The following is a 24,573-nucleotide window of genomic DNA, read 5'->3' as shown; positions in this document are numbered from 1 at the left end:
TCACCAACCTCACTTTCTCCTTCAGAGACATCTGGCTCCAGTGGCAATATATATATATATATATATATATATATATATATATATATATATATATATCAGGATGACTGGAGATGACCCTGGATGTTTAAGGCAATTGGGGTTAAGTAAATTGCCTAGGGTCACATAGCTAGTAAGTGTCTGAAGTGAGATTTGAACTCAGGTCCTCCTAACTTTAGGACCAGTGCTCTATCCACTGTGCCACCTAGCTGCCCCTTCACTGTTATGCATTCTTTTCTTGAAGACATCCAATGATGTGGGGCACCTTCCTGCTGCCCAAATATCTCATTCAGATAACTGCTAAGAATAGAAACAACCAAATATAATAACCTTGAAAAGGAGGGATATATTGGATTTAAAAAAAAATTATCACCAGCATCTAGCTGAACGACTGATTTCCAGTAAGAGAGTGATAAATTCTGCACCTATTATTACAATGAGATAAGTAATTCCCCAGATGAAGGAAGTATCCCCACTAATTCACACCTTCTCTGAAACATAATGTCTTGGATAGTTTCCACAAGTACTGAGAGGAGAAGTGACTTTCCCAGAAGTAAGCAGGAAGAACTATAGATGTATCTATGGGTGAAAGTTACACAGGGGTGGGTTTTTGGTTTGATGTAAGCAAAACCTTCCTAAAAATTAGACATATCACAAATGCAATCTCTAATTCAGGGCAGAGCAGGTTATTACTCACTGAGGTCTTTAAGAAAAAGTTAAACAGTGCAATTTAGGGTATCTTAGGTAAGATGTTTTTGTTATGGTGACAGTTAGTGCTACAAGGTCAATGACATCCGTTCCAGCTCTGAGACTTATTTTTTAACTATAAACTGGTTAACCTTTAAATAAAATTGAAATATTTAAAAAATCATCCTCACAAGTATAAGAGGAAGAAGACAGGAAAGCAAAGTCAAAAATAATTCTGGAAAAAGATCTAGGGGTTTTAGTGGACTACAAAATAAACATGAAAAAAACAATACATGTCACAGAAAAAAAAAAAAAGAAAAACTAATGGTATCTTGGACTGCATCAAGAGGGATGAAAAGTGGAAAACCATGTTGTACTCTTGCCCCTTTAGAATCTTGTTTAAGGACACTGATAAGTTTAGGAGTACACAAAGGGGGTGAACTAGGCTAGCAAAAAATGCCTTAGGGGGGCAGCTAGGTGGTGCAGTGGATAAAGCACTGGCCCTGGATTCAGGAGTTCCTGAGTTCAAATCTGGCCTCAGACACTTGACCCTTACTAGCTGTGTGACCCTGGGCAAGTCACTTAATCCCAATTGCCTCACTAAAAAAAAAAAAAAATTAAAAAAAAATGCCTTAGGGCCATGGTAGATGGAGACCAGTTGGACGAACAGAAGACTAACGGGAGCCATGAGGAGTGTGTTGAAGAATTTGAAAGGTTCCTGTGGAGGATAGATTAAATATGGCCCATCTGACCCCATTGGGCAGAATGGGGATCGCACAATCAATGATTTATAGGTATAAAGTGCTCTACAGGTCATTCAATCTAACCACCTCATTTTAAGAGATGAGGAAGACAACTAGTAAGTGTTATCTTCAGTCAGAAACTGAACCCCGGTTTTCCTGACCAAGTCCATTACTCTATCCACCATACTGTGCTTTAATGGATGGAAGATAGAGGATAACTTTGGTTTGATGTCATAAAAGACTCCCTAACAATCAAAGCTGTTCAAAAGGGGTATGGCTTGCCTGAAAGTGAGTGATTTCCACATTTACTTGGAGATGTTTAAACAGAGGTTGTATGCCCCCTTTGGGAGGATGTGATAATTGGGCTTCCTTTCATATAAGGGTCCAACTAATTCTGTGATTCTGTGAGATTAGCTAAAGCATAATCATAGTATACAGACAGATTAGAGTCAATTTGGTTTCCTGGTCAGATTATGCGGTGGAATGAATCATTTGAAAGGGCTATTAGAGAACATATTTTCGAATCTCTACATCAGATCTAGAAAGTCAGGGTATGGGAAATATAGGGATTTCCCTGTGGTCACACAGCTAGTTTGTGGTATTGCTCAGGCTCAAATCCATGTCTATTTGCTCCCAAGTGAGTGTTCATTCTGATACTCATACATTTTATCCTGGGACCTATGAGCATTAAAAACAATATTTTGACAATCTCAAAATAATTAGTTTTCTTAATAAGCCTATAGATTTTATTTTATTATATATATACATATATCTAGATCTAGATCTAGATATTTGCAGGGCAATGGGGGTTAAGTGACTTGCCCAGGGTCACACAACTAGTAAGTGTCAAGTGTCTGAGGCCAGATTTGAACTCAGGTAGTCCTGAATCCAAGGCCAGTGCTTTATCTACTGCTATAGATTTTATTTCATGAATTTGAAAACATTTTTCTGATATGAGGCACAAAATACTAAGATGCCTTATACTATATAACATGTAGCTATATAATGACATATTAATGACTACTAGGAGTTAATTTCAGTTTATTATAGTTAATTGAATTTATTTATTAATCAATTCAATTCAATGAAATCCAATAAGTCTTCATGTATTATCTACTATGTCCAAGGCTCTGTGTTAAGTGTTAGAAATACAAAAATCAAGATCAGGAAATGATCCCTACTCTCACAGAACTTAGATTCTGCTCCTTCTATAATGCTAAGAGTCCATCAGTTTGACTTTTAATTAGAGGATGTTCCCTTAAAAGTATAAGAACTGAGGGGCAGCTAGGTGGTACAGTGGATAAAGCATGGGCCCTGGAGTCCGGAGGACCTGTGTTCAAATTCGGCCTCAGACAATTGACACTTACTAGCTATGTGACCCTGGGCAAGTTACTTAATTCCAATTGCCTCGCCAAAAAAAATATTCTAAAAGTCTAAGAACTTTGGGAAAGCTGATTTTTAACGTATGCAACCATACAAAGATGTAGTTTTGTAATTGGGAAGTAATTATTGCCCTTCTTAATAAGGCATGAGTTTCTTAAAAGGGTATTTTTCTCCTATTATAGATACCTAAATCATCTTACAAAAGAAGGAAAAGGCCCACTTGTCTTTTAATGAGTCTCTGGGTGCTTTGTTATTGTCCTTGAATGTACACATTTTAATTTAAAATGTTGTTGCTAAAAGGCATCTTCTAAAGAAAAAAATTTAAAATAACATTTATGCAATTAGAATTAGAATGCTTTCCCATTTCTCAGGCTTTAGAAACATAGGCATGCAGTTACAAGAGGAAAGTGAAACCAACTTTGCCTACACTTGGCAACCTGCCTGAAAGTGCTGTTTCTTTGGCAGCCTTTCTTCATGGTTATAGAGTACTCTGTGACTAGAGAATGCCTCAGAGATGAGAACAGTGCAGTGACCCAGGGATCCTTTCTTTTGTATATAATTATACATATCCACGGCTATAGAATTGGCTGGGAACTTGGAGATCTCTGAACCTAATCAACTGAGTTTTATAGATGTGTAATCTGAGGTACAGAGTGGTTAAGTGATTTGGCTGGCATCACAGAGCTAGGTAAGTGTCCAAAGCAGACTTGGAACCCAGATCTTCCTGACTAAATCCATTGGTCTCTTCATTTTTGCATACTGTTTCTCAAATCACATATTAACTCTTTGAGGGTAGGGATCTTTCTTTTGATGTATGGAGAGTCAACTGAATTAATTAACTTGTTAATTCAATTCAATGAAATTACATTTCAGTCATTATATTTTTAGTATCTGGCACAATGACTGGCCCATAAATGCTTGTAGATTGATTATCGGTATACCAGTTATATCTATCCAATTAAATTTGTAAGTTTCTTGAAAGCAGTTACTATGAATGAATCATTTGAAAGGGCTATTAGAGAACATATTTTTTTTTGGTAACCCAAGCACAGAAGGGCCATGCAAGTCAACAACCATTTATTTAATATTAATTAGCAAGTTAATTAACAAGGGAAATGGGCTGCCTTGAGGTGGAAGGGTCCCCCCTCCTTGGCAATCTTCAAGGAGAGACTTGAAGACCATTTGTTGGGTATACTATAATGGGGAATTCTTTCCTGTAAGGGTTAGACAACATGGCCCCTGAGGTTGCTTCTAGCTCTGAATCTATTATTCTGATTCAAACAAATCTCTGCAGGAACAAGGATGTATCTGACCTATGGGGAGGACAAGAAGAATAATCGTAGAACCCTAGACAAAAAGTTAAGAGGAAGCTTATGATTTATCTGTATTTGTAACTGACTCCTCCTTTTTCAGATGAGAGAATTGAAGTCCATGTCAATGACATGTGTATGGGAAAATAGTCCCAAAATGGAATATAAAGCTGTAAGAGTCTAGATATTTTAGTGCTGATGTGGATTTGGGCTGAGTCACTACTTTTTATGTACTTTTCCCAATTTCTTAAGTGATCATCTAAATACCATTTGCACATATTATTTTTATTTTATAATTTTACAACATTAAAAAAACAATACTTATATTTCCTCTGCATCATTTATCCTTTGAGCTGATTCAAGACTCTTTGATCAATATCTTTGTTTACACTCTAGCCAAGAACCTTTAAGTAGTTCCTATGAGCATGCAACACACACTTTACCCTCTGGTGCTGTTATAGTCAACAAGAGAAATAGTATTTATGTATTTCCTTTAAAAGCATGGAGAACTTTTTCCTTTATGGGTTGCCTGCATATTGAGAGGAGGCGTGAATTTCTGCTTGTCAACTCAGTTCTATGGCTGGGTATAAATATTGAATTATATGTTTTATACATTAAGTTTGTGGCTGAAATTTGTTGTGGGAAAAATTTAATTGGTCTCTTCATGGAAAGTAAGTAAAAAATTAAAATGTTTCTTAGGAAAATTCAAGAAAAAAGTGATGCTGATATTGATCTAAATATCTCTGCCAGTAGCATTACTCTGGCTTTCACTTCAAATCTATGTATCTATAGAAACAGCTAATGAGAACAACAGACATTTCCATACTTACCAATAACTATTGAATTGTTTTGCACACTAACCCTATGATATGAGTAGTATAGCCATATCATCCCCATTTCATAAATGAAGAAAATGAAGCTCAGGGCAACCAAGGGGTTTATTAGGGGTCACTATGTAGATGCTTCACAAATACTTCAGTTGAATTGAGTTTTGTCTAAGGCAAGATTTGAATCCAGATCTTCTTAATTCCAAATTTGAAACTTTTCCACTAGACCACAGCAAACACTCAGTCAATGAATGGCTGTTAAGTGCCTGCTATGTGCTTAATAGGTGTCAGGCATTGTGCTAAGTGCTAAGGATACCAAGAAAGGCAAAAAGACTGTACTTGCTCTCAAGGAGCTCAGTCTAATAGGGGAGGCAATCTGTAAACAATTAGGGATGAACAAGATACAGACCGGAGAAATTAGGGGAAACAATCAAGAGAGTGAAGCTATTGAGATTATGGAGAACTGGAAAAGACTTCCCGTAAAAGGTGAACATGCATGCATGCATGCATACATATATACATGCATGTCTGTGTTTACATATATATCTATGTATCTATGCATATATACATAGTTATTATTATAGCTATGTATCTATGTCTATGTAGCATAATATTTATTTACTTATTTTAATTTTTTTCTGTGTTATGTCTCTATTTCTCTAGAAATGCATCTGATTATGAAACTATGGTGCTACAGATCTGTATATATGTATGTGTACATATATATATATATATACACACACATACATAGATATATATATGTATCTGTATATCTGTATGTATCTATGTAGCTTCTTATAAATCTCTACCTTCAACCTTTTATGACTCTTGAGTCTAATGCATGTGATCACACTCTTTCTCCCCACCTAGCTCATACTGCCACTATGTCTTCCTGTCCTCTGCAATTCCTACCCATGTTTTTCCTTACCTCCTCCATAGAAGATATTCTAAAGATGCCATAGACCTTCCTTAATATCTTTTAATGTTAGATGGATACCAATACAACATTTTGGTGTTTGGTCTTTTGTTCTCTCTCTCTCTTTTTTGGGGTGTGTGTGTGTGTGTGTGTGTGTGTGTGTGTGTGTGTGTGAAGCAATTGGGGTTAAGTGACTTGCTCAGGGTCACATAGCTAGTAGGTCTTTTGTTCTCAATGTATACCTGGCTTCAGCTTCATTCCATAGGCACCAATTACTTTCAGAAAAGATGCAATCAACATATTTTCACAACGTATGCATTGATGTTGCATTTCCAAACTTCTGTTCATATTTATAGTTTGTTTTTTGGCTTCCTAGACAACCTGTTTCTATTTAATTCATGCAGAAAGGAAGTATGGAAGTTGATGGGTCCTTTCCTAGTTCTGCTACTGCCTTTCTGACAGTAAATCCATGCCCCAGCTGTTGTCCACTCTGGAACTTCCCTCTGGAGCCTCCTCATCCAGAACATCCAACCATTCCTGTAGCCTTCTCACTCTGGAATATCACTTCACCAAGACTGTTCCTTCTCCAATTGGTGAGTTATGTTGGGACTCTTATGTAGAAGAATCCAAGCCAACCAACTTCCATTCCCTCCCGGCTCTATTTCTGACTTGACTTTGTTTCAAACAACACCCTGTGTTAAGTATGGTCACCATTCCTCTACCCCAGCCTTGCCCCACCACAAATCCTCACCTTTTTTTGCTCCGTTTTGTGTGTTGTCTTTGCAATTAGAATGTAAGCTTCTTGAGGGCTGGGGTGATCTTCCGTTTTTTGTTTGTATTTGTATGCCCACCACTTATCACAGTGCTAAGCCATTTTTGAACTGTTGTTGCCTATTTTCCACCTGAAATCACAATATGCTTGTAAGGAGCCATGGACACATCTGACACGGCTCTGATGAAAAAACTAGCACATACTCTAAATTATTATTATGTTCATTCTCTACAGGAGGAAGCCGAAGCTCATGGAGATCCAAGGTCACAGAGCTTTGTGCTCTCTCAGAGCCAGGATTAATAACCCGATAGTTTCATGATTCTGGTCCTTCTACTCTGCTGGCTCAAAACTAAGTTAACTTCTGTTCCTGAGTCCAGTATATGGAACTTTAATGGGATCCATAAGGCTTAGGAGTAAGGGTGAGGAGAGGGTTGGAGAAGCTCTCACTTTGGGGGAATGTGGGAACTTCTTTCTACAAATACTTATTCAGCACCTACTGCATATGTGCAAAGAACGGTGCTGGCTGCTAGAGATATAAACCCAAAATGTGCCTACTTCAAGAAATACCAACTGAACAGTAGCAGCAGTGGGGAAAAATACCACTGGCCCTGCCTAGGACCTAATGACAAGCCAGAAGGAATCAGGTGTCAACAGACAAAAGGAGAAAATAAAGAGACTGAAGACTAAAAGAGTGAAGATGTGGTTAAGCTGTAGCAAGAAAGGGAGAGTTTGTGGAAGGCCATTGAATCCCTATAGTCAATCATCTAAGAACAGAAGATTGGGGCTGAAGCTACTGACTGTACCTATCTCAATTACTGGGAACATTTTTTATAAAGTCTGATCTCTCCTCAACTCTCCCTCCTTTTATCTGTCTAGTAACAGATGTTTTAAAATTCTCTGCTGCTTTTTCTGTTTCCTGTATCCTTTTTTCCCCCTCATATTAATAAACTAGTGGCTAGAAAGAGATAAACCAAAATATAAGTTGAAAATGGAATTAAACCATTTCTGAAAGGTTTGGAATTTTCCCAACTGGGGGCTCTAAGCTATTGTGTTTGTGTTAATCCCTTTGAGATAAACTTTAGAAAATGGAAAAGGGATTATTACATTATTATTATTATAACCTGAGTATAATAATATTGCCTTTAGGTTAAAAGCAAGCCAGCTATTGTAATGGCATGGTTGATCAAAGTCCAGAGAAAAAATATATTGGAAGGAGAAGGTGGTGATTAGAGGGACCAAACTCATAATCTTCCTTAAGAAAGGTCTGGGAAAGATTCAGTTCTAGCCCTATATAACAGGTTAAAGGATTGAAATCCCAGATGGTTAACTCTGTCCAATATACCACCACTGACCCGTGTTACAAATGGTGTCACTGGCCCACACAGGAATTATTACAATCTTCTGTTCATCTCTTTCAAACATCAGCAGATATCAGAACTGCTTGAAGTTCTTCCTTGTTTAAATCACCCTCTCACTCAACTTGGCTTTAGATTCCCTCCCCCTCCATTGCTTCTCCCTCAGTCCTACTCTCCTCAGGCTGTTCTCCGTTTGTCAGCCTTATGTTGTGCACCTGGTATAGGCCAGGCTGACATATTGTAAGCTTCCAGTGAGATATGAAACTCACCTTCTTAATATTTCAATGAGTTGAAAATTTTCCTTTTTACTTAGTAAGGCTTCCCACTCTGGGAGAGCAACTCTCACATCTCCTCTTCTTTGTTTTAAGTGTTTAACAAAGAGTGCGGGTAATGTATTTGTGGCTCTTGGAGCCTTAGAATTGAAAAAAAATGGGCAGCTGAGGAAAGTTATAGTTTTTAAAGGTATAAAATACAAACTTACTCTGTAAACAAAATACAGCAGCATTTTGAAGTTGCTGGAGTATGCCTGTACCAATATGAGCCTTTGTCACATAGCAGAGCAACTGAGGAGCTTGCTAAACTTTGAGAACTCCCTTTATCTCCCAGATATATGGAGCCTGCTTCACTGAAATTTGAGTATGCTGTATTGGGAACCAAGGTCCTGGCTTAAAATTCTGACTGATTCTTAAGATCATATATGTGAATCAAAAGGAACATGAAATTATTTGGTACAAACCCTGCATTTTACAGATGAGGAAATTAATCCCCCAAGAGGTTGATACCCCAATTCACAAATGTAGTAAGCAGCAAAATCCAATTTCTGATCCAGATCCAGTATTGTACCACATTGTCCCTTATTGTCACTTCTACAGTCAGGGCCTCAGAACCTTCTGGAAAAATAAAGAGGTCAGAATAAATGATTTCTACCTTCTCTTTGATATTGAAATCATCTGATGCTAAATTAGTCTATCATAGGACAGGAGAGAAAAGAAAAGATTTGGATTCTCTTTAGCAGATTCATCCCCTTTAATGGTGGGTATAATGAGAGACCAAGGCATCACACCCTTCTCTTTGTGGACCATAGATTTAGAACCAGAAAATATCCCCATGGATAGCAAATCCAGTCTCCTCAATTTATGGACTAGGAAGCTGAGGCCCTACCTTGTAGAATGACTTTTCCAAAATCATACAGGTAGTAAATATCAGGGATGAGATTTGAACCTATGTTCTCTGACTCCTCAAGCTGTATTTGTTCCTTCATATCACTCCATCTCCCTAAAAGATTCAAAACATCCTTTCCTGGATAGGAGACAGGTTGCCACAATAGATCCAATATTCTATATGCTTCATTAACCATGCCCAAGTATTAGAAAGACAGACTTTTTCACATGTTAGATTCAGTGTGACTACACATGAAATGTGAAGATGACTAATAATTTTATAATTAGAAACAGGCAAGTGTAGGCTCACAATTACTCAAAATGAATATAGACACTGGCTCGAATGCAAAATGAAAATGGGAAATTAATGATTATTTTTATAACAATCCATTTTTCAAATCATCCTTAATGAGAGTGTATCTTCTCCAATGGATTAGAGTATGTGCCAACAATAGGCATAGTATAAGACAGTTCTTTTCTCTTAATGCTTCCCATCATTGCCTTCAAATTGAAAGGATGCAAGGTTTGTATAGCCCATATCTGAATTAAACTTGATCATTTTGGATAAAAACTTTGTTAGAATTCAGCATTTAAGGGGTCAATACACCTGGCTCTTCTGAAAAATTAACTGAGAAATCCCACCAAAATCCAGCCTGGGTTCCTTCTTTCCTCCCCATGTTTCAGCATCCTTTTATAGGTTGGCTTCTTTCACTAAAGTGTAAGCTTCTTGAAGTTAGGACTGCTCTTTTTCTTCTTTCTTTGTATTCCAAGCACTTAGCATAGTTCCTGGGACACAGTTAGTGCTTAATAAATGTTTGTTGACTTGACTTGGTCTGTGATTTTAAAAAAAAATCACATTCTAATGGTGTTGATAAACTGAAAACAACTACCATGGCTAAGTGACTTAACCTGGCCCAGATGCAGTTTCCTCATTAAAATAAATAAATAAATAAATAGATTATAGATTTCTTGTTATATCTAAGTTTTCTCTCAGATCTAAAATTTGAGATTCTGTAACCGGATAGAAAAAATGCAATATGTGAAAGGTAGTATCACATATTGAATGGAACACTAGCCACAGAATCAGAGAGATCTGGGTTCAAGCCTTGGTTTTGCTATATAGTGGTCATGGGTCCCTGGACATGTCACTTCAACCTCATGATTTTCCAGGCTGCTGTCTAAGTGTATCAATCATAGACAAGTTACTCTTTGGCAGAGGTGGAGAGTACTTCTCTCCTGGACATTCTCTACATAGATGAAATCCCATATCAAAACAGCATGGCATATGGTTTTGAAACTAAGTGGCTAAGATCACTCTTTCCCTATCAGTCCATGGAAAATGTAAATGTGTCTGTATGTGTTTATACATGTATATGTATGTATGTATACACATAAACACATATATATATACATATATAAATATATATGTATTCTCTCTTCTCTACTGGCTACTATATTCATGAGAGTGCATGTAATATGGTAGAGTAGAAAATACTCTGGATTAAGAGTTTAAGGACCTGTAGTTAAATATCTCCTATGGTACTTACTACCTGGACAACCTTGTTCCTAACCCTTTCAGTGCCTCAGTTTCATATCTATAAAATGACTGGGGAGAATGGGATGACCTCCAGGGTATCTTTTAGCCCCAGGTCACATCCGCACATTGTAATGGTTGGCCAATATACCAATGTGTATCTGTTATTGGGAGGCAGCATTTTGAATTAGACTGAAGGAGCATTTTATCCCTGATTCTCTCTCTCTCTTTTTTTTTTTTTTTTGGTTGGGCAATGAGGGTTAAGTGACTTGTCCAAGATCACACAGCTAGTAAGTGTCAAATGTCTGAGGCCGGATTTGAACTCAGGTCCTCCTGAATCCAGGGCCACTGCTCTATCCACTGCACCACCTAGCTGCCCCCTGATTCTCTTTTCTAATGGCTCCTAGGGCCATGTAGTTCTCCCCCTTAGGATACAGGAGACTGTGTCACTGGAGGTCATGGTCTGACAAATCCTAAAAACCTAAAAAGACTTTCGGTATCATTCCAGAAACAGAACTTCTCTCTGTTCTTTGGCGACTGGCTTGACCAGATAAGTTTAGACCAGAAGATTGGTCCCACACTGCACAGTGCCTGGCATAAAGCTGTTGCTTTAAAAGACTTGTTGAATGAATAATTGGATGGATTTGGAGAACAAAGAAATTCACAAACCATTTTATCTAAATTGAAACTTGCAATTATTGTAGAGACAACATTGAGAAAGTATCAGGTCCCTGGTCTTTCAGGATCAGTGTGAAGAAATATTTTAGGAGAACTTCTTTTTACAGACTCTTGGCCATGTCCGAGGGGATCTCAGGCTGCCAAGCCAAAATGACCTATAGCTCTTCCATGACCTCCCATTTAAAGAAAATGGAAAGTCATCCTCGGCTCTCCAGAAATGGAGCTCTTTACAGCCTAGAAGCATTGGTCTCATTCTGGGTGGTCTCAAGGCTGGGCTACTTCTATTTTAAGGAGTGACCCCAGTCTTACTTTGAGGAAGTTCCAGAGATGATTTCAGTTCATATTATATCTCAGGAAGGATCTGAAAATGACAGAATGTAAGAGCTGGAACCAACATCACGGATCAACTCCTTTATTTTGTAAACTAGGAAAAATGAGGGATCCTTAAAGGTAACAAGCAATAGAGCCAGGATTCAAACTTAGATCATGGAATTAGAGGATAACAGGATTTGGTCCTGCAAAGGACCTTTGAGATGATACTATGCCATCCCTTTGGTTTATTGATGAGCTCATGTTATATCATTGAGGTGAGAGATTGCAGGAATCATCCAAATTGCAAAGATAGTAATTAGGTAGGATTCAAATTCAAATCATAGGATGATAATCACAGAATGTAGAAAAAAGGGACCTTTGAGGTCCTCTAGCCAAATTCCTTCAGTTTACATTTGAGGAACCTGAGACAAAAGAGATATCATTTGCCCAATTTCATACAGGTAGCAAATAGCAGAGTCTGGATTTGAACTCAGAATCTGACTCCAAAACCAGTGTTCTTTGGGAAATGGGTGGCCAAAAACAATGGGTGACCCTCCCACTTAGGGATTGTGATACTCTTCAGAATTGTAAAGCTTTCAAAAAGGTGCTGGACTTCAGCTGACTTTCCTGAATGCTGGATAAATAGGCAGTACTTGTTTAGCCTTGTTTGGAGACATTCCTGGGAACAGCTCAAGGTTGGCTCAAGCCTATTTCTGCTCTGTCTTCTTGTTTGCTCTCTACACAAGTGGTATAAACATCATAGACAGCTACACTTTTCAGGACCTAGGGAGCATTAGGTGTATCCAGGGGACATGGCAGGTGTGGAACTTGCCTACTGGGAAGTCTCATGGCAGGAACAGAGCCAATGCTCAGGGTGAATCACTTTTCTGAAAAGGCTGCCTCAATACAAGAGTTTTCCTGTGTCCAAAAACAATGGCAAATGCTACCAGTTTGCAGAAGTGTCTGGGCCTATGGCATAAGAAGTGTTTTTTAGTAACCATGTTCCCATTAATATTCTTCACTGAATTCTGTAGGAACACCTGTGTTTGGTGATGGGAATTGGGAAATGCAGGTGTTGCTAAAAAGCCTCTGAAGGGCTAAGAGAATTAGGAGTTGCGTTTGATATGGTGTTGGGGGCCAGCATGGGGGCCAGATCCCATGACCTGGGAGTCTGAAGAAACATAAACATATCAGGGCCAGAATTAAAAGAAAAATATAGAAATATCAGGAGCCTTGGCCAACCATGTGCGCTGAGTTCCTATGTGAAGTGGCTCAGAGATATAGAATCAATCAATTAATCCTTTACTATCAACCAAGACTTTATTATTGTGTTCCAGGCATTAGGCTCTCATTTCAGTTTTAGATAAGTATAAGAATCCTTAAACACATCCTTAAAGGTGGCTAGGTGACACAGTGAATAGTGTACCAGGTCTGGAGTTAGGAAGACTCATCTTTATGAGTTCAAGTCTGGCCTCAGACACCTAATAGCTGTTTGACCTCACTTAACAGTTTGCCTCAATTGTTTCATCTGTAAAATAAGCTGGAGAAGGAATGACAAACCAACTTACCATATTTGCCAAGAACACCCCAAATGGGTTCACAAAGAGTTAGATGCAATTGAACAATAACAAGGATCCTTAGATATCTTAAGAGACTCTGTAGTATATTAAATAGGCAGCTTAACTCTCGAAGATCTGTTTGAAAATCCTGCCTCAGATATTTACAAGTTGCATAAATTAATCTTTCCATGCTTTAGTTTCCTCATTTGTTTTTGTTTGTCAAGGCTTTGTTGGATTCCGATACCCTCCTCTGATATGTGGCTATGACTCTTAGATTTGTGATTCCTTAACTGTCCATGGGTGGCAGCATCATGGCTAAAATTCTTGGTATTTCCTTTTTCATGGTAGTGAAGAACAGGAAACTAAAGACAGGACACTGCCCATTAATTGGGGAATAGCTGTACAAATTGTAGTATGGGAATGAAATGGAATACTATTAGGTTGTTTTAAAAATAATTATGAAAGGGATCATTTCCTAGATAAACCTAGGAAGGCATATATGAACCAATTCAGAATGACGCCAGAACAGGGAGAGCAATTTGCAAAGTAACAGCAATGCTGTGAAGAAAAACAACTTTGAAGGACTTAAGTTCAACAGTTAAGTTCAACCAGACAATCCCAGAATACTGATAATAAAATGTGTTACCATCCCTTGATAGAGAGGTGACAGACTCAAGGTCCCAAATGGGACATATATTTTTCTGACATGGCCTTTCGGGAATTAATTTCTATCGCTATGGATATTTGTTACACTTATTTTCCACTAATGGGACTAAGTGAGAGAAAAAAAATAACACATTAATTTTAAAAATAAAATGTGAAAAACCATTTTTCATCAGAAAAAAAGAAATGCAAGCCTAAGTAGGCCATGGGACTGGCCCTTTAGGGCAAATTTGCACAACAGTTTCCTTGCTATTCATCTATTGTATACAAACAGCAATTTAAAAAAAAAAATTAAAGACAAAGGCTATATCCTGAAAGCATCATACCATTTGCAATTGAGAGTGATAGAATATGTAAGAAATCTGATTATCAAATAATTACCATGATTCTTACTATTTTTCTCATTCAAATGGAATATTGCAAGGAGCCAATATGAGATGTTAATTTTTTTGAGAATTTTATCATTTTATTAGCATAGTGCTATATTAGTCAAGTCTTATATTTCACATCATGTGTACATATGAGTGTCCATGCAAAAAAGAAAAAGGAAAGAAAAAAACTATAAAAATGAGTAGAATGGTAACTATTGAGACAGTAGGCTGGTTTAAGACAGAATATGCTAACTTCCATTTCTATCTATCATGTTCGTGGAGGATTTATGCCTGCCTTGTAAGATCGTTTTCTGGAATTGATTTTCAATAGAGATTTAAGATGCATCCTTAATGTTCATCTGCATTAAGTGTATGTCACAGAATGGAGGGGGAGAGGGGACTGCAGCAACTAGAGTGGAAAATTGCAGGTAAAAGTCTGACTTATAAATTTGGGAGAAATAAATCTCATCACTCTTCTGGAGGCCTAAGTATTAGGACTGCAGCTAAACTAAAACATGCAAATTAAAAGTATAATTCTTAGTTGGCTTCTGTTTTCTGAGTTCATTATAATAACTTCCATTCCAGGTTATACTCTTCCCCCATTCCTCCACAGAATATCCTTATATGACACTAAGGAACAGCCTTATTTACAAAAAATGAAATGGAAACAAAGAAAGACATAGACCACCTCTAAAGGAGAGGGAACATTGTATAATTCAGAGACCTTGGGACAGGAAGTCAGAAGATCTGATTGGGTCAAGAGTATTGGCTCCATAGTTCATTCATTCACTGTGTGACCTGAGGCGAGTCTTTAAACCTCTCTAGGATACAGTTTTCTTACTTAGAAATTAATATCAGGACACTTATACAATGTAGCAATCAGAGTTCTTGGGAGGGTTCAATGAGAAGTGACTGTGCAGGGATTTTAGTTAATTTTCAAAGAAGGTCTATCTTTTGCCTTTTTAAACTTCAAAGTGGAAGAATGAATATTTCCAAGCAAGTCACCACTGAGAATAATATAAAACTTTAAATAACCTGAAAATGAGGGAGAGGAAGACACCATGAAAATCCTTAACTTAGAGTGTCTGAGATCAGATTTGAACTGACTCCAGGGCCGGTGCCCTAGCCACTGCACCACCTAGCTGCCCCCTTTTTCATAATTTGCTTGCATAACTCCCATTTCTCTCATTTCTTTTCCCATCTTTTCTTCTACCTCTCTTATTTGACTTTTCCATCCTTTCTGAGGTCTTCCAAGAGGGCTTTTTGGTCTTGAGACTAATTCGTCTTCCCCTTTGTGGCTTCACATTGAGTGGGATATGCCCCTTTCAGCCTAATGATCAGATATCAAGGTCTTAGAGCCTCCCCCCGCCCCAGAGCTTGAAAAAACCAAAACAAAACAGGAAGCTATTATCCCCCTGCTAAATATAGGCATATCAGCTTGAAAGTTACCTCATATTAGGGTCTGCACAAAGACATTATGCAGACATGACAGAATGTTTGCTGAAACAGGAAATTTAAGATAAGTTGCAAAATAACCTACGGCTGGACCCCTGAGGTCCAAGCACTCTGACCTAGGAGAAAGATTTATCGCTGAACATATAGTTTCAACCTAACTACCACATCCTGCTTCAAATAGATGTCTGTAAAGGGTATAAAAACTGCTTGGTTCTTTATCTCTCTGAGTCACACCTCCTGGCTGCCCTAGTGAGTGTGATGCACCTTTCTTTCGAAAGAAATAAAATCTGTGCCTTGACCCCTTTTTCCCTGAGTCTCGATTATTGGGTCGGTGGGTGTATTTCCCATCCCATTCAACATGTAGGCATTTTGGCAATGTTGTCCTCATCTGAATTTGTGGTTTGGTCTTCCTAGTTGCCATAGAAACTCTCTATGGAATTGTTTTGTTTCTTACTCATATTTTATCTTGTTTTGTGACTTTTCAAGTTGAGCTCTGTTCCTGGGGCACAGGGGCCACTGTTGCAAGCTTCTTGTGCTGGGGACCAGGGGGTCTGATCACTGGCTTTCTACTTTGAAGCCTCTGGGGCTTGAGGATCCCTCACCACTCCGGACTTGCTCTCTGTACTTGCATGGCTTGGCCAAGTTACTCCTGTCCCATAGATTTTTTCCTAGCTGGCAGTTTGCCCTCTCAGCTGGGGATGGGGCAGGGGGTGGCTCTCCCAACTGGCTTGCTGAGCCATGAACAAGGGGCCTCAGCTGCTGATCTGTGCTGTGGCTGAGAACCTCCTGCTGACTTGCCCACACACTCATTACACTGAGCTGTGCTGCGCTCCCCTTTTGCCCAAGTGAAATGGAACTTTCCTGAAGTCTTCTAAATTATCTCAGGGTGGAATATTGCTTCTTTCTGTCTTTTCATATGTTCTGTAGCTCCAGAATCCACTTAGAGGCTTGATTTAATGTTATTTCTGAGGCAAACTCAGGAGAGCTCAGGCAACTTCTGGCTTCTCTCCACCATCTTGGCTCCACCTCTACTAATACTGTTGCTACCAGCACTTAGCAGAGGACACGGTGCTCAATAAACATTTATTAGATTGGATTAAATGTTTATTGGTTACTGATCTCTTTTTCTTATAATTGATGAAAGGTATTGATGTTTCATTCGTTCTAAATTGGAGACAAAGTAGGCCAGAAGCATAAATAATTACTTAATTTCTAGGGTGTGGGTTAGAAGCACTAAATATTCCTTATGTATATGTGGGTACATATTTTTATAAAATATATGTATACATATAATAGACAGATAGATGACAGATAATTCCCTAGTAAAATAGAAATGGTACTTATATACACTTACAAAATTAATACCAACTTAATTTTCCATTGTAACTGCAAGTTTGAAATTTCACTTTTTATGGTCTTCCATGGGGTCTTGGTTTACTTTTGACTATGGAATGTCTAATCCACTTAATGGATTTGACTATTTTCCAAGGGTCAATCTATTACTCTTGCCTCCTCAGTATAAATCATCAACCAATGAATTTGTTCCAGTGGAAACAGTGTTATCTTCAGAGATTCCCTTCATGATCCATTGTGATCAGTCTGATGAAAAGGATCTTTGGACCAAAGGAAAAAGGCTTGGGTGGCCTTTGGGTAAGACAGATAACAATGCCTTGTGTAACTTCCAAAGGCATAATCTTAGCATAGACCCCATTATTTCCATGTTAGTACAAGCCCTGGAGGATGCTATTGTTAGCCATTGAAGTAATATTAGACTACTTGTCTTCTATTGGCAGCAGGTGTATAGGAAGATCGGCAATTTATAAAAGCTGAGTCAGAGACCAAATAAATTAGCTACATGAAATGTCCTGATAGAAAATATTAACACCGACTCTTTGGATGCCCTAACACTGCTAGGAAAAGGAAGAAAAAAGCCACAACCTGTGCTTTTTTTTAGCAATTTTTTAAATAAAATCTCACACTTTTCAATAACAAAGCTGAGGGTAATTGACAAGTTATTTCATTAGGCTTATTTTAATAGGATTGTTACAAGTAAAATCTTCATTGGGTGCTGTAACCCTTAGAAAGGTAGTCCTGATTCATTCTCATTCTCTCTCTCTCTCTCTCTCTCTCTCTCTCTCTCTCTCTCTCTCTCTCTCTCCCTCTCTCCCTCCCTCCCTCCCTCTCTGTCTCTCTCTCTCTCTGTCTGTCTCTCTCTCTCTCTCTCTCTCTCTCTCTCTCTCTCTCTCTCTCTCTCTCTCTCTCTCTCTCTCCCTCTCTCTCTCTCTCTCCATTAATCATTTTTTCTAAGCCAAGGGCCAGCTTTTAAGGGAGAGATGGTTACCTGGCAAACCAAAAACTATCATGGGCAAAAAGTTACTGGCTCCCTTTAGAATAATTGAGGCACATAATCTACACTGATTTCTCTTTGCAGACAGCCTGATACAGTGAGCCATGACTTAGTGCTGCAGCAATAGGGCTGGGATTCAGATCCTGACTCTGATACTCTTCCCCTTGTGTGACCTTAGAGAAGTTACTGAAGCTCTCTGGGCCTTGGTTTCATCTCATGAAAAGTGAAAAGGTTTGGCCAGATGGCCTCTGAGTCACCTCTAAAGTTATGAGCTTGTCATGACATTTATTTTCCCTCTGTAATATTGAGTCTCTCTAAGGTGAGAGGTTGTTTTAATTTATATCTCTGTGCCTAGAACATAGTAGGCATTTTAAAGTATCATAGACCTAGAACTTGCAGAGACTTTATAGACCACATGGTCTACCCTTTTCATTTGACAGAGGAAGAAACTGAGAGACCTGGAAAGTTTGTCATTTATCCAAGGTGATGAAGGCAATGGGCATCAATGGTAGTATTTGAAGCCGAGTCCTTTGTCTCATAGTCAGGTCTCCTCTTACTGTGCCACTCTGCCTCCTTTCAATGCTGCTTGTATGAATGAAGGAATTCTGACTATATTGTGGGAAATGATTTCATTTTGCATCCAAAGAAGAACAATATTCATCTCCTTCAGTCCTCATTACCACACTCAACCTGACCTCCCTCAAAATAAACAGTTTTGGGGATGGAAACTTTTTGATATTTCAGATCGGTAATAGGTGCTGCATCTAATTGAATAAATTAAACTCAGGATTAAGGGATCATCAGAATCTTTGTGTTTCTCCTTCATGTTACACAGCTGACTCCTGTTCTTATTCCTCATTCAGCAGAAAGATTTGTCATGGGGGACTGGCCATGCATCACTGTTTGGAAAAATGTACCGGATATATCTTTATCGATAGGTTGTTGGGAGAAAAACATAAGGGAGTGATCCATTCCACATTTAGCCAACACTCATTTGTTTCTTGGAAATATGTTCTCCTTATGAAAGAAATTCTGAGTGCCTTCCTGTTTTTCAAAATAAAATATCATAGGATTATAGATAATAAGATGATAGTTCCACCTACCTCTCAGGAGTGTTGTGTGTATCAAAGGGGATTGCTTTGTAAAGTGCTTAGCACAGTGCCTGGCACATAGGTGGTACTTACTAAATATTTCTTCCCTTCTTCCCCTTCTCTTAAATGGGAAGGGACCTTGGCTTCCATCAGTAAGCCTCCTCATCTTATAGTACAGAACAAAAGGCTCAGAAAGATTAAATGATTTTCTGGTGATCACATTGCTAGTAAGTACCCAATGTGGGATTTGTATACAGGTCTTCCTGACTCCAAGTTCAGCCCTTTCGTCATTATACCATGCTGCCTTTCCAATGATTAGTCTCCTGTTGGAGCTTCCCCCCTTTCCAGTACATCATCGAAATTAGTGTCAGCAGCATTCAGTACCAGGAAGCACAGCTTCCCCTTACTCCACTGGCCCACTTGTTACCGGGGCAGGCAAGGCATGATGCCACAGTCGAGATGCAGAGCAGCTGAGGAGACGCACAGTCCCAAATGGAATGAAGCAACATCCTACCTTTTCAAAAACTCCATATACTCCGTGTGCTTGATGAGGCCTGTCCTCATCATTATTGTCTGAAAACATTGTCGATCAATGGCCCAGAGTTTCACATTTACAAGAGCTGGAAAAAAACACAAAACAAAACAGGGAAGATTTAATTAGCAAATGTCCTCAATGAACTAACTCTGGCAGCCAAAAAAAGTTATGAAAAAGTAGGCATATGACTGGTCTTTTCTACACATTTTGAAGTATGCATTGGAATTCCCTACTCAGTCCCCCAAATCCATGTAGTATTACGAGTGATAACTGTTTTAATTGAATATACTGACATTATTGTCCATGATGGGGAAGGGTCTATAGTGCTGGAGCTCTGGGGGTGGAGGGGCTTAGTAGAAATATGGCATATTTATTTTAATGATATGAAGTAATCCACAGAGGGAGGATCAGAGGTTTCCAAGGAATATTCCATAGAACAGTAATTATAATGAAGGTTGTTAAATCATTCAGCATGAAGGATTTTCATTTGGAAAAGGCAGAGAAACTCATTTTGAAGGTATAGGGGGATAAGTCAACATCCATATTATGCAAATAATCATTAAGCAGCCTCTTTTTTCCAAAAAGCTCAAGTTGTTGTTTTTTAATAAGCTGTAATCTGTGCCCAAAGTTCTCTTCTCATGTCATTTATATGAGACATTCAGATATATCAATACTCCAGTGGATAAGTGGTCTTATCACTGTGGACATCCCTTCCAGTGATGCCATTAGCAATCTGTCCTTGCTTGTCCATACCGAGTGACTCTTGCTGATGTTCTTTCATAAACCTACCACAGTGGGCCTATGAGTATGCTCTGGAGGGATGGTTCTCTTGATATCTGAAGGATGACAGTGGAACGTGTAAACAACTCATCCAATATCCTTTGCTCTCCACATATGACCAGGTCACCTTCATTTAATGTTCACTTTATGTATATGCGTGTGTGTATGTTTGTAAATGTGTGCATACATTTTTATAAGCATTTATTAAGCACTATTTTCTAGGCACTGTGCTAATCATTTCATAAATATCATGTTTTATTCTCATGACAATCTTAGGAGATAGATTATGTTGTTATTTCCATTTTTGCAAATAAAGTAACTGAGGCATACAGTAGTCAATGACTTGCCTAAAATCACACAGTTAGTATCTGAGGCCAGATTCAAATTTAGGTCTTTCTGACTATGTATTAACCATTCCACTTAGTTGTCTCTGTTTTGTGAATGTCCATATTGACATAACCTGTACAGGATGTTCTGAAAAATCTTAGGGCAGTTTTACGATTTTAATAACAATAAACTGCTCGTAGACCTTTGGGACAGACTGTATGATCCTTTGGCTGCCTTAGGACAATTCTTTGGATGCCTCTTTACTGAATATAGGTAAGAAAAAGCAGGTCACTTTTGACTTTAGGATCTTAGAATTAGAGACAGAATTGGAAGGGGCCAGTAAGATGCCATTAAGTCCACATCTTTCCATAGGAGGAAACCAGGGCTCATTGTGACTAGGAAAGGCACCATTTATTTGGGTATGTGCTACCCCTCCTCCAACAGTGCCTAGAAATGTGCTTTTTATTCTAGTCCAGAGTCATGATCACAGTGAGGGGAAGTCTCATTGTGGCGATGTCTTCTGCCAGCACAGATTAGCACCTCCTCTGTAACCTAGAGACTTAGACTCGGAACCCTGCGCCATAAAGCCAGGATGTAGCAGAATCAAGAATGGAGCCTATGTCTTCTATCCTCTCAGGCTGACACCTCAGCCATCATGCAAGACTCCTTCCCAGTGCTCAACACATAGTAGGCACTTAGCAATGTTTCTTGATTGTTTCAATAAGTGGCTGTGAGGATGACTTGCCTAAATCCTTAAGGGAGGCTCAGCTGACTCTTCCATACCACATTAAGATGATGAGACAGAACTCACCTGCCTTCATAATTCATATCATGCCCCAATGCCTCCTTGTGAAAAATGCATCCTGCTCTACAATAGCATTAGTCACCCTTTCAATGTGCCATTGAAATGACTCTAAATATGCCTCTTCTGCTTTGGACAGATAGATATTGTCTGATAATGACTCCAGCTTAATGGGCGTGTAAATGCCCTGATGACCTTGGGCAGGATGCCCAAACTTTGCTTTGTGTTTGGCAAAAGGGGCCATGACTCAAGTCAGTATGTGATAGTCACGCATAACTAATATTCACCTTGTCCCATTGTCAAATTATAGCTTTGTTGGGCTGTGACTAAAGGATTTGTCTTTGTAAACCATCACTAAAAGACAAGAGGGCTATTCTTTTCCTAGCTGGAAAGAGGAAAACACTTTAAATGAGCTTCACATTGATGCTTGATAGTAAGGGGCTGGTTCACCACAATGGGGTAGGGTAGACTGGTAGAAGTATCTACTTCAGAAATAAAATTCCTGAGACTATATTAAACACACACACACATTACTGTGGCTTAATATTTTAGTTGGAAGGTCATTGCATTCTTTGGCAGTCCCGTTCCTTTTCCCTAAATTATGTACCTAAAAATCTATGTCATTTTTTCAGCCTCGGATCACTTTTCCCACTGTTTCCCTCTCTGAGAACATGTAGGCATGAGCACTACTTTGACATCTTTAGAAAACTGTGCCCCTTAGGAAGACCCCCCCTAGCCAAAGAAATTAGCAAGATCTCATCACACGAATAAGTTCTGACAGAAGGAACAAAAGCTCAAGAAGGAGGACAGACACAGATTCTGGCCTTAAGCTTCCCACTGGGCAAATTCATCTGCCTTTTCTAGCTCCAGTGTCTGAGAAATATAGAATGGGCAGCGGTATAGTGAACAGGACAAGAGCAAAGCTTAAATATAAAAGGACAATGAGACCTAGGAAGGCCAGTTCACATGACTCAGTAGGATAAAGTAGAGAATGTTTCTAAAGTAATATAGCTTTTATTCCATTCAAGTGTCGTGAATATATTATGTTCTGTACATAGCATGCTAAAAGCTGAGAGGACCAGTGATGCCAAGGGGTCCAGCCAGGAGCCAATAGAAGTCCCTCACAAGCAACTTAGGGCACATTCTTTCTCTCTCTGCAATAAGAACTATGTGGTGTTTGCCATATCTTGATTGTCACAGATTCAGAACTAATGACTAGGGAGTCCCAAATGGTGACTGTTGTTTTGTTCTTCATTCTCAAAGAGGACCCTGACATTGGGGTGATGTCATGACTTGCACTGAATTGGAATGAACTGAGGGAGGGCTGTGCAAGGTCACCAACCTCACTCTCTCCTCCAGAGCCATCTGGGTCCAGTGGCGAGATATAGATCAGGATGACTGGGGATGGCCCCAGATGTTTAAGGCAATTGGGGTTAAGTGTCCAGGGTCACACAACTGGTTTAAATCCAGGTCCTCCAATTTCAGGGTCAGTGCTCTAATCACTATAGCCAACTAGCTCTACTTCAATGGTGGCATAAACAGAAGACTTGTAGTATTTGTTTATGAATGGCTAATAAACACATTTATTTCCCCATAATTACAGAAATACATTAAAGGTACTTTGATCCCTTCGGAAGCAAAAGTATCACTATTCACAGTATCAATTTTGTTAATAAAAATCCCACGTGCTCCCATATAAATTATCAGAATTTATTACATACTCCAAAAAATTTGAAATTAGAGTTAGGTCTTTGAAAGGACCTCTCATCGTTCATGCTGTACTGTCATGGCCTTCAAGAAACTGACTCCTTCCAGATGATAGGAAGGCATGAGAGTCCTTTCAAGCCACTTTCAAAAACCCATTTAAAAAATCATATTCTTGATTAATTTCAGCAGAAATGGGCTATATGAAATTATGGTAATATAGTAGCTAATTGGAATTCCAGATTCTTAAATGTATATTATATACTCAATGATCTTTGTTTGATGCTTATCCAACAAGGGGCATTGAATATAATATATAGCTCTAAAAATAAGGACTTTTCTGGTACTTATTGTATTCCCATTCTATCCCATAATCTATTCCTAGTGGAATTATTTAAGAATAAAAGTCATGATGGATGGGGCATGCAGGGATGGGCTGTGATGTACATCATTGAAGGAACTCCCAAATGAGGAAATCAAAGATGTCTTTGAATATTTTTGAGTATTATAATTAATCATTCAATTTCTAGCCTTTTAGCTTTCAGTATTTGAATTGACTCCTGCTTCTCTTTTGTACTCTAAAGATTATAACAGCTAACTCTATATTTGTATGTATGTTTGTTTACTTACATATCTGGATATACATATATGCATGCATATCAGTATGTATCCACTATATATATACACCATATGTATGTGTGTATACACACATGCATGCATATTTGGATATACATATATGTGTTTAATATCAAATAGCCCTCACTTTTCTGTTCCTTTTTATGTATCTTCTTCCTCCATTAGTGAGTAATCTCATTGAGAACAGAGATGGTATTTCTGTTTATATTTGTATTTATATTGCTAAGCATGGTGCCTGGCACATGTTCAGCCCTTGACTTTATGCATACCTACAAATCTATACATATCTGCATATTAATGTACAATCAGACTTATTAAAAGACTTGCAAGCTCAGCATCTGTTCTGGATAAAAGCATATTTTCTTATTTTGTTCAGAAAATGCATGGGAGTGTCCTGATATTTGTGGAAATGTTAAAGGGGCCATGATGAAAACTGAGGGAAATTGTTAAGCTGCTGGCCAGGGAGTCTCCCTGAGGAACTTTATGTGGGAGTGATGATTTCTCAAGACCTTTCCAACAGTGACCAAAATAGACTTTATTAGTTGAAATGACTAAATCAAAACACATTTTGTGGACTTCTAAAAAGTAAA

The 24,573-nt window shown here is 38.5% G+C and overlaps 1 protein-coding gene across 3 annotated transcripts in view; it reads right to left on the bottom strand.

The window, feature by feature from the left end:
- Positions 1-24,573, bottom strand: part of PRKG1 (protein kinase cGMP-dependent 1) — a 1,388,722-nt gene that overhangs the window by 463,118 nt on the left and 901,031 nt on the right. For all 3 annotated transcript variants that reach the window (XM_043987057.1, XM_043987060.1, XM_043987056.1), the window contains exon 4: positions 19,714-19,819. In XM_043987057.1, the coding sequence (XP_043842992.1) occupies positions 19,714-19,819 (106 nt within the window). The remainder of the gene's footprint in view (positions 1-19,713; positions 19,820-24,573) is intronic.

Source organism: Dromiciops gliroides, chromosome 2, assembly GCF_019393635.1.
Source record: "Dromiciops gliroides isolate mDroGli1 chromosome 2, mDroGli1.pri, whole genome shotgun sequence".
Lineage (NCBI taxonomy): Eukaryota > Metazoa > Chordata > Mammalia > Microbiotheria > Microbiotheriidae > Dromiciops > Dromiciops gliroides.
Note: the sequence above shows the minus strand (reverse complement) of the source record. Positions and strands in the feature narration are given on the sequence as shown.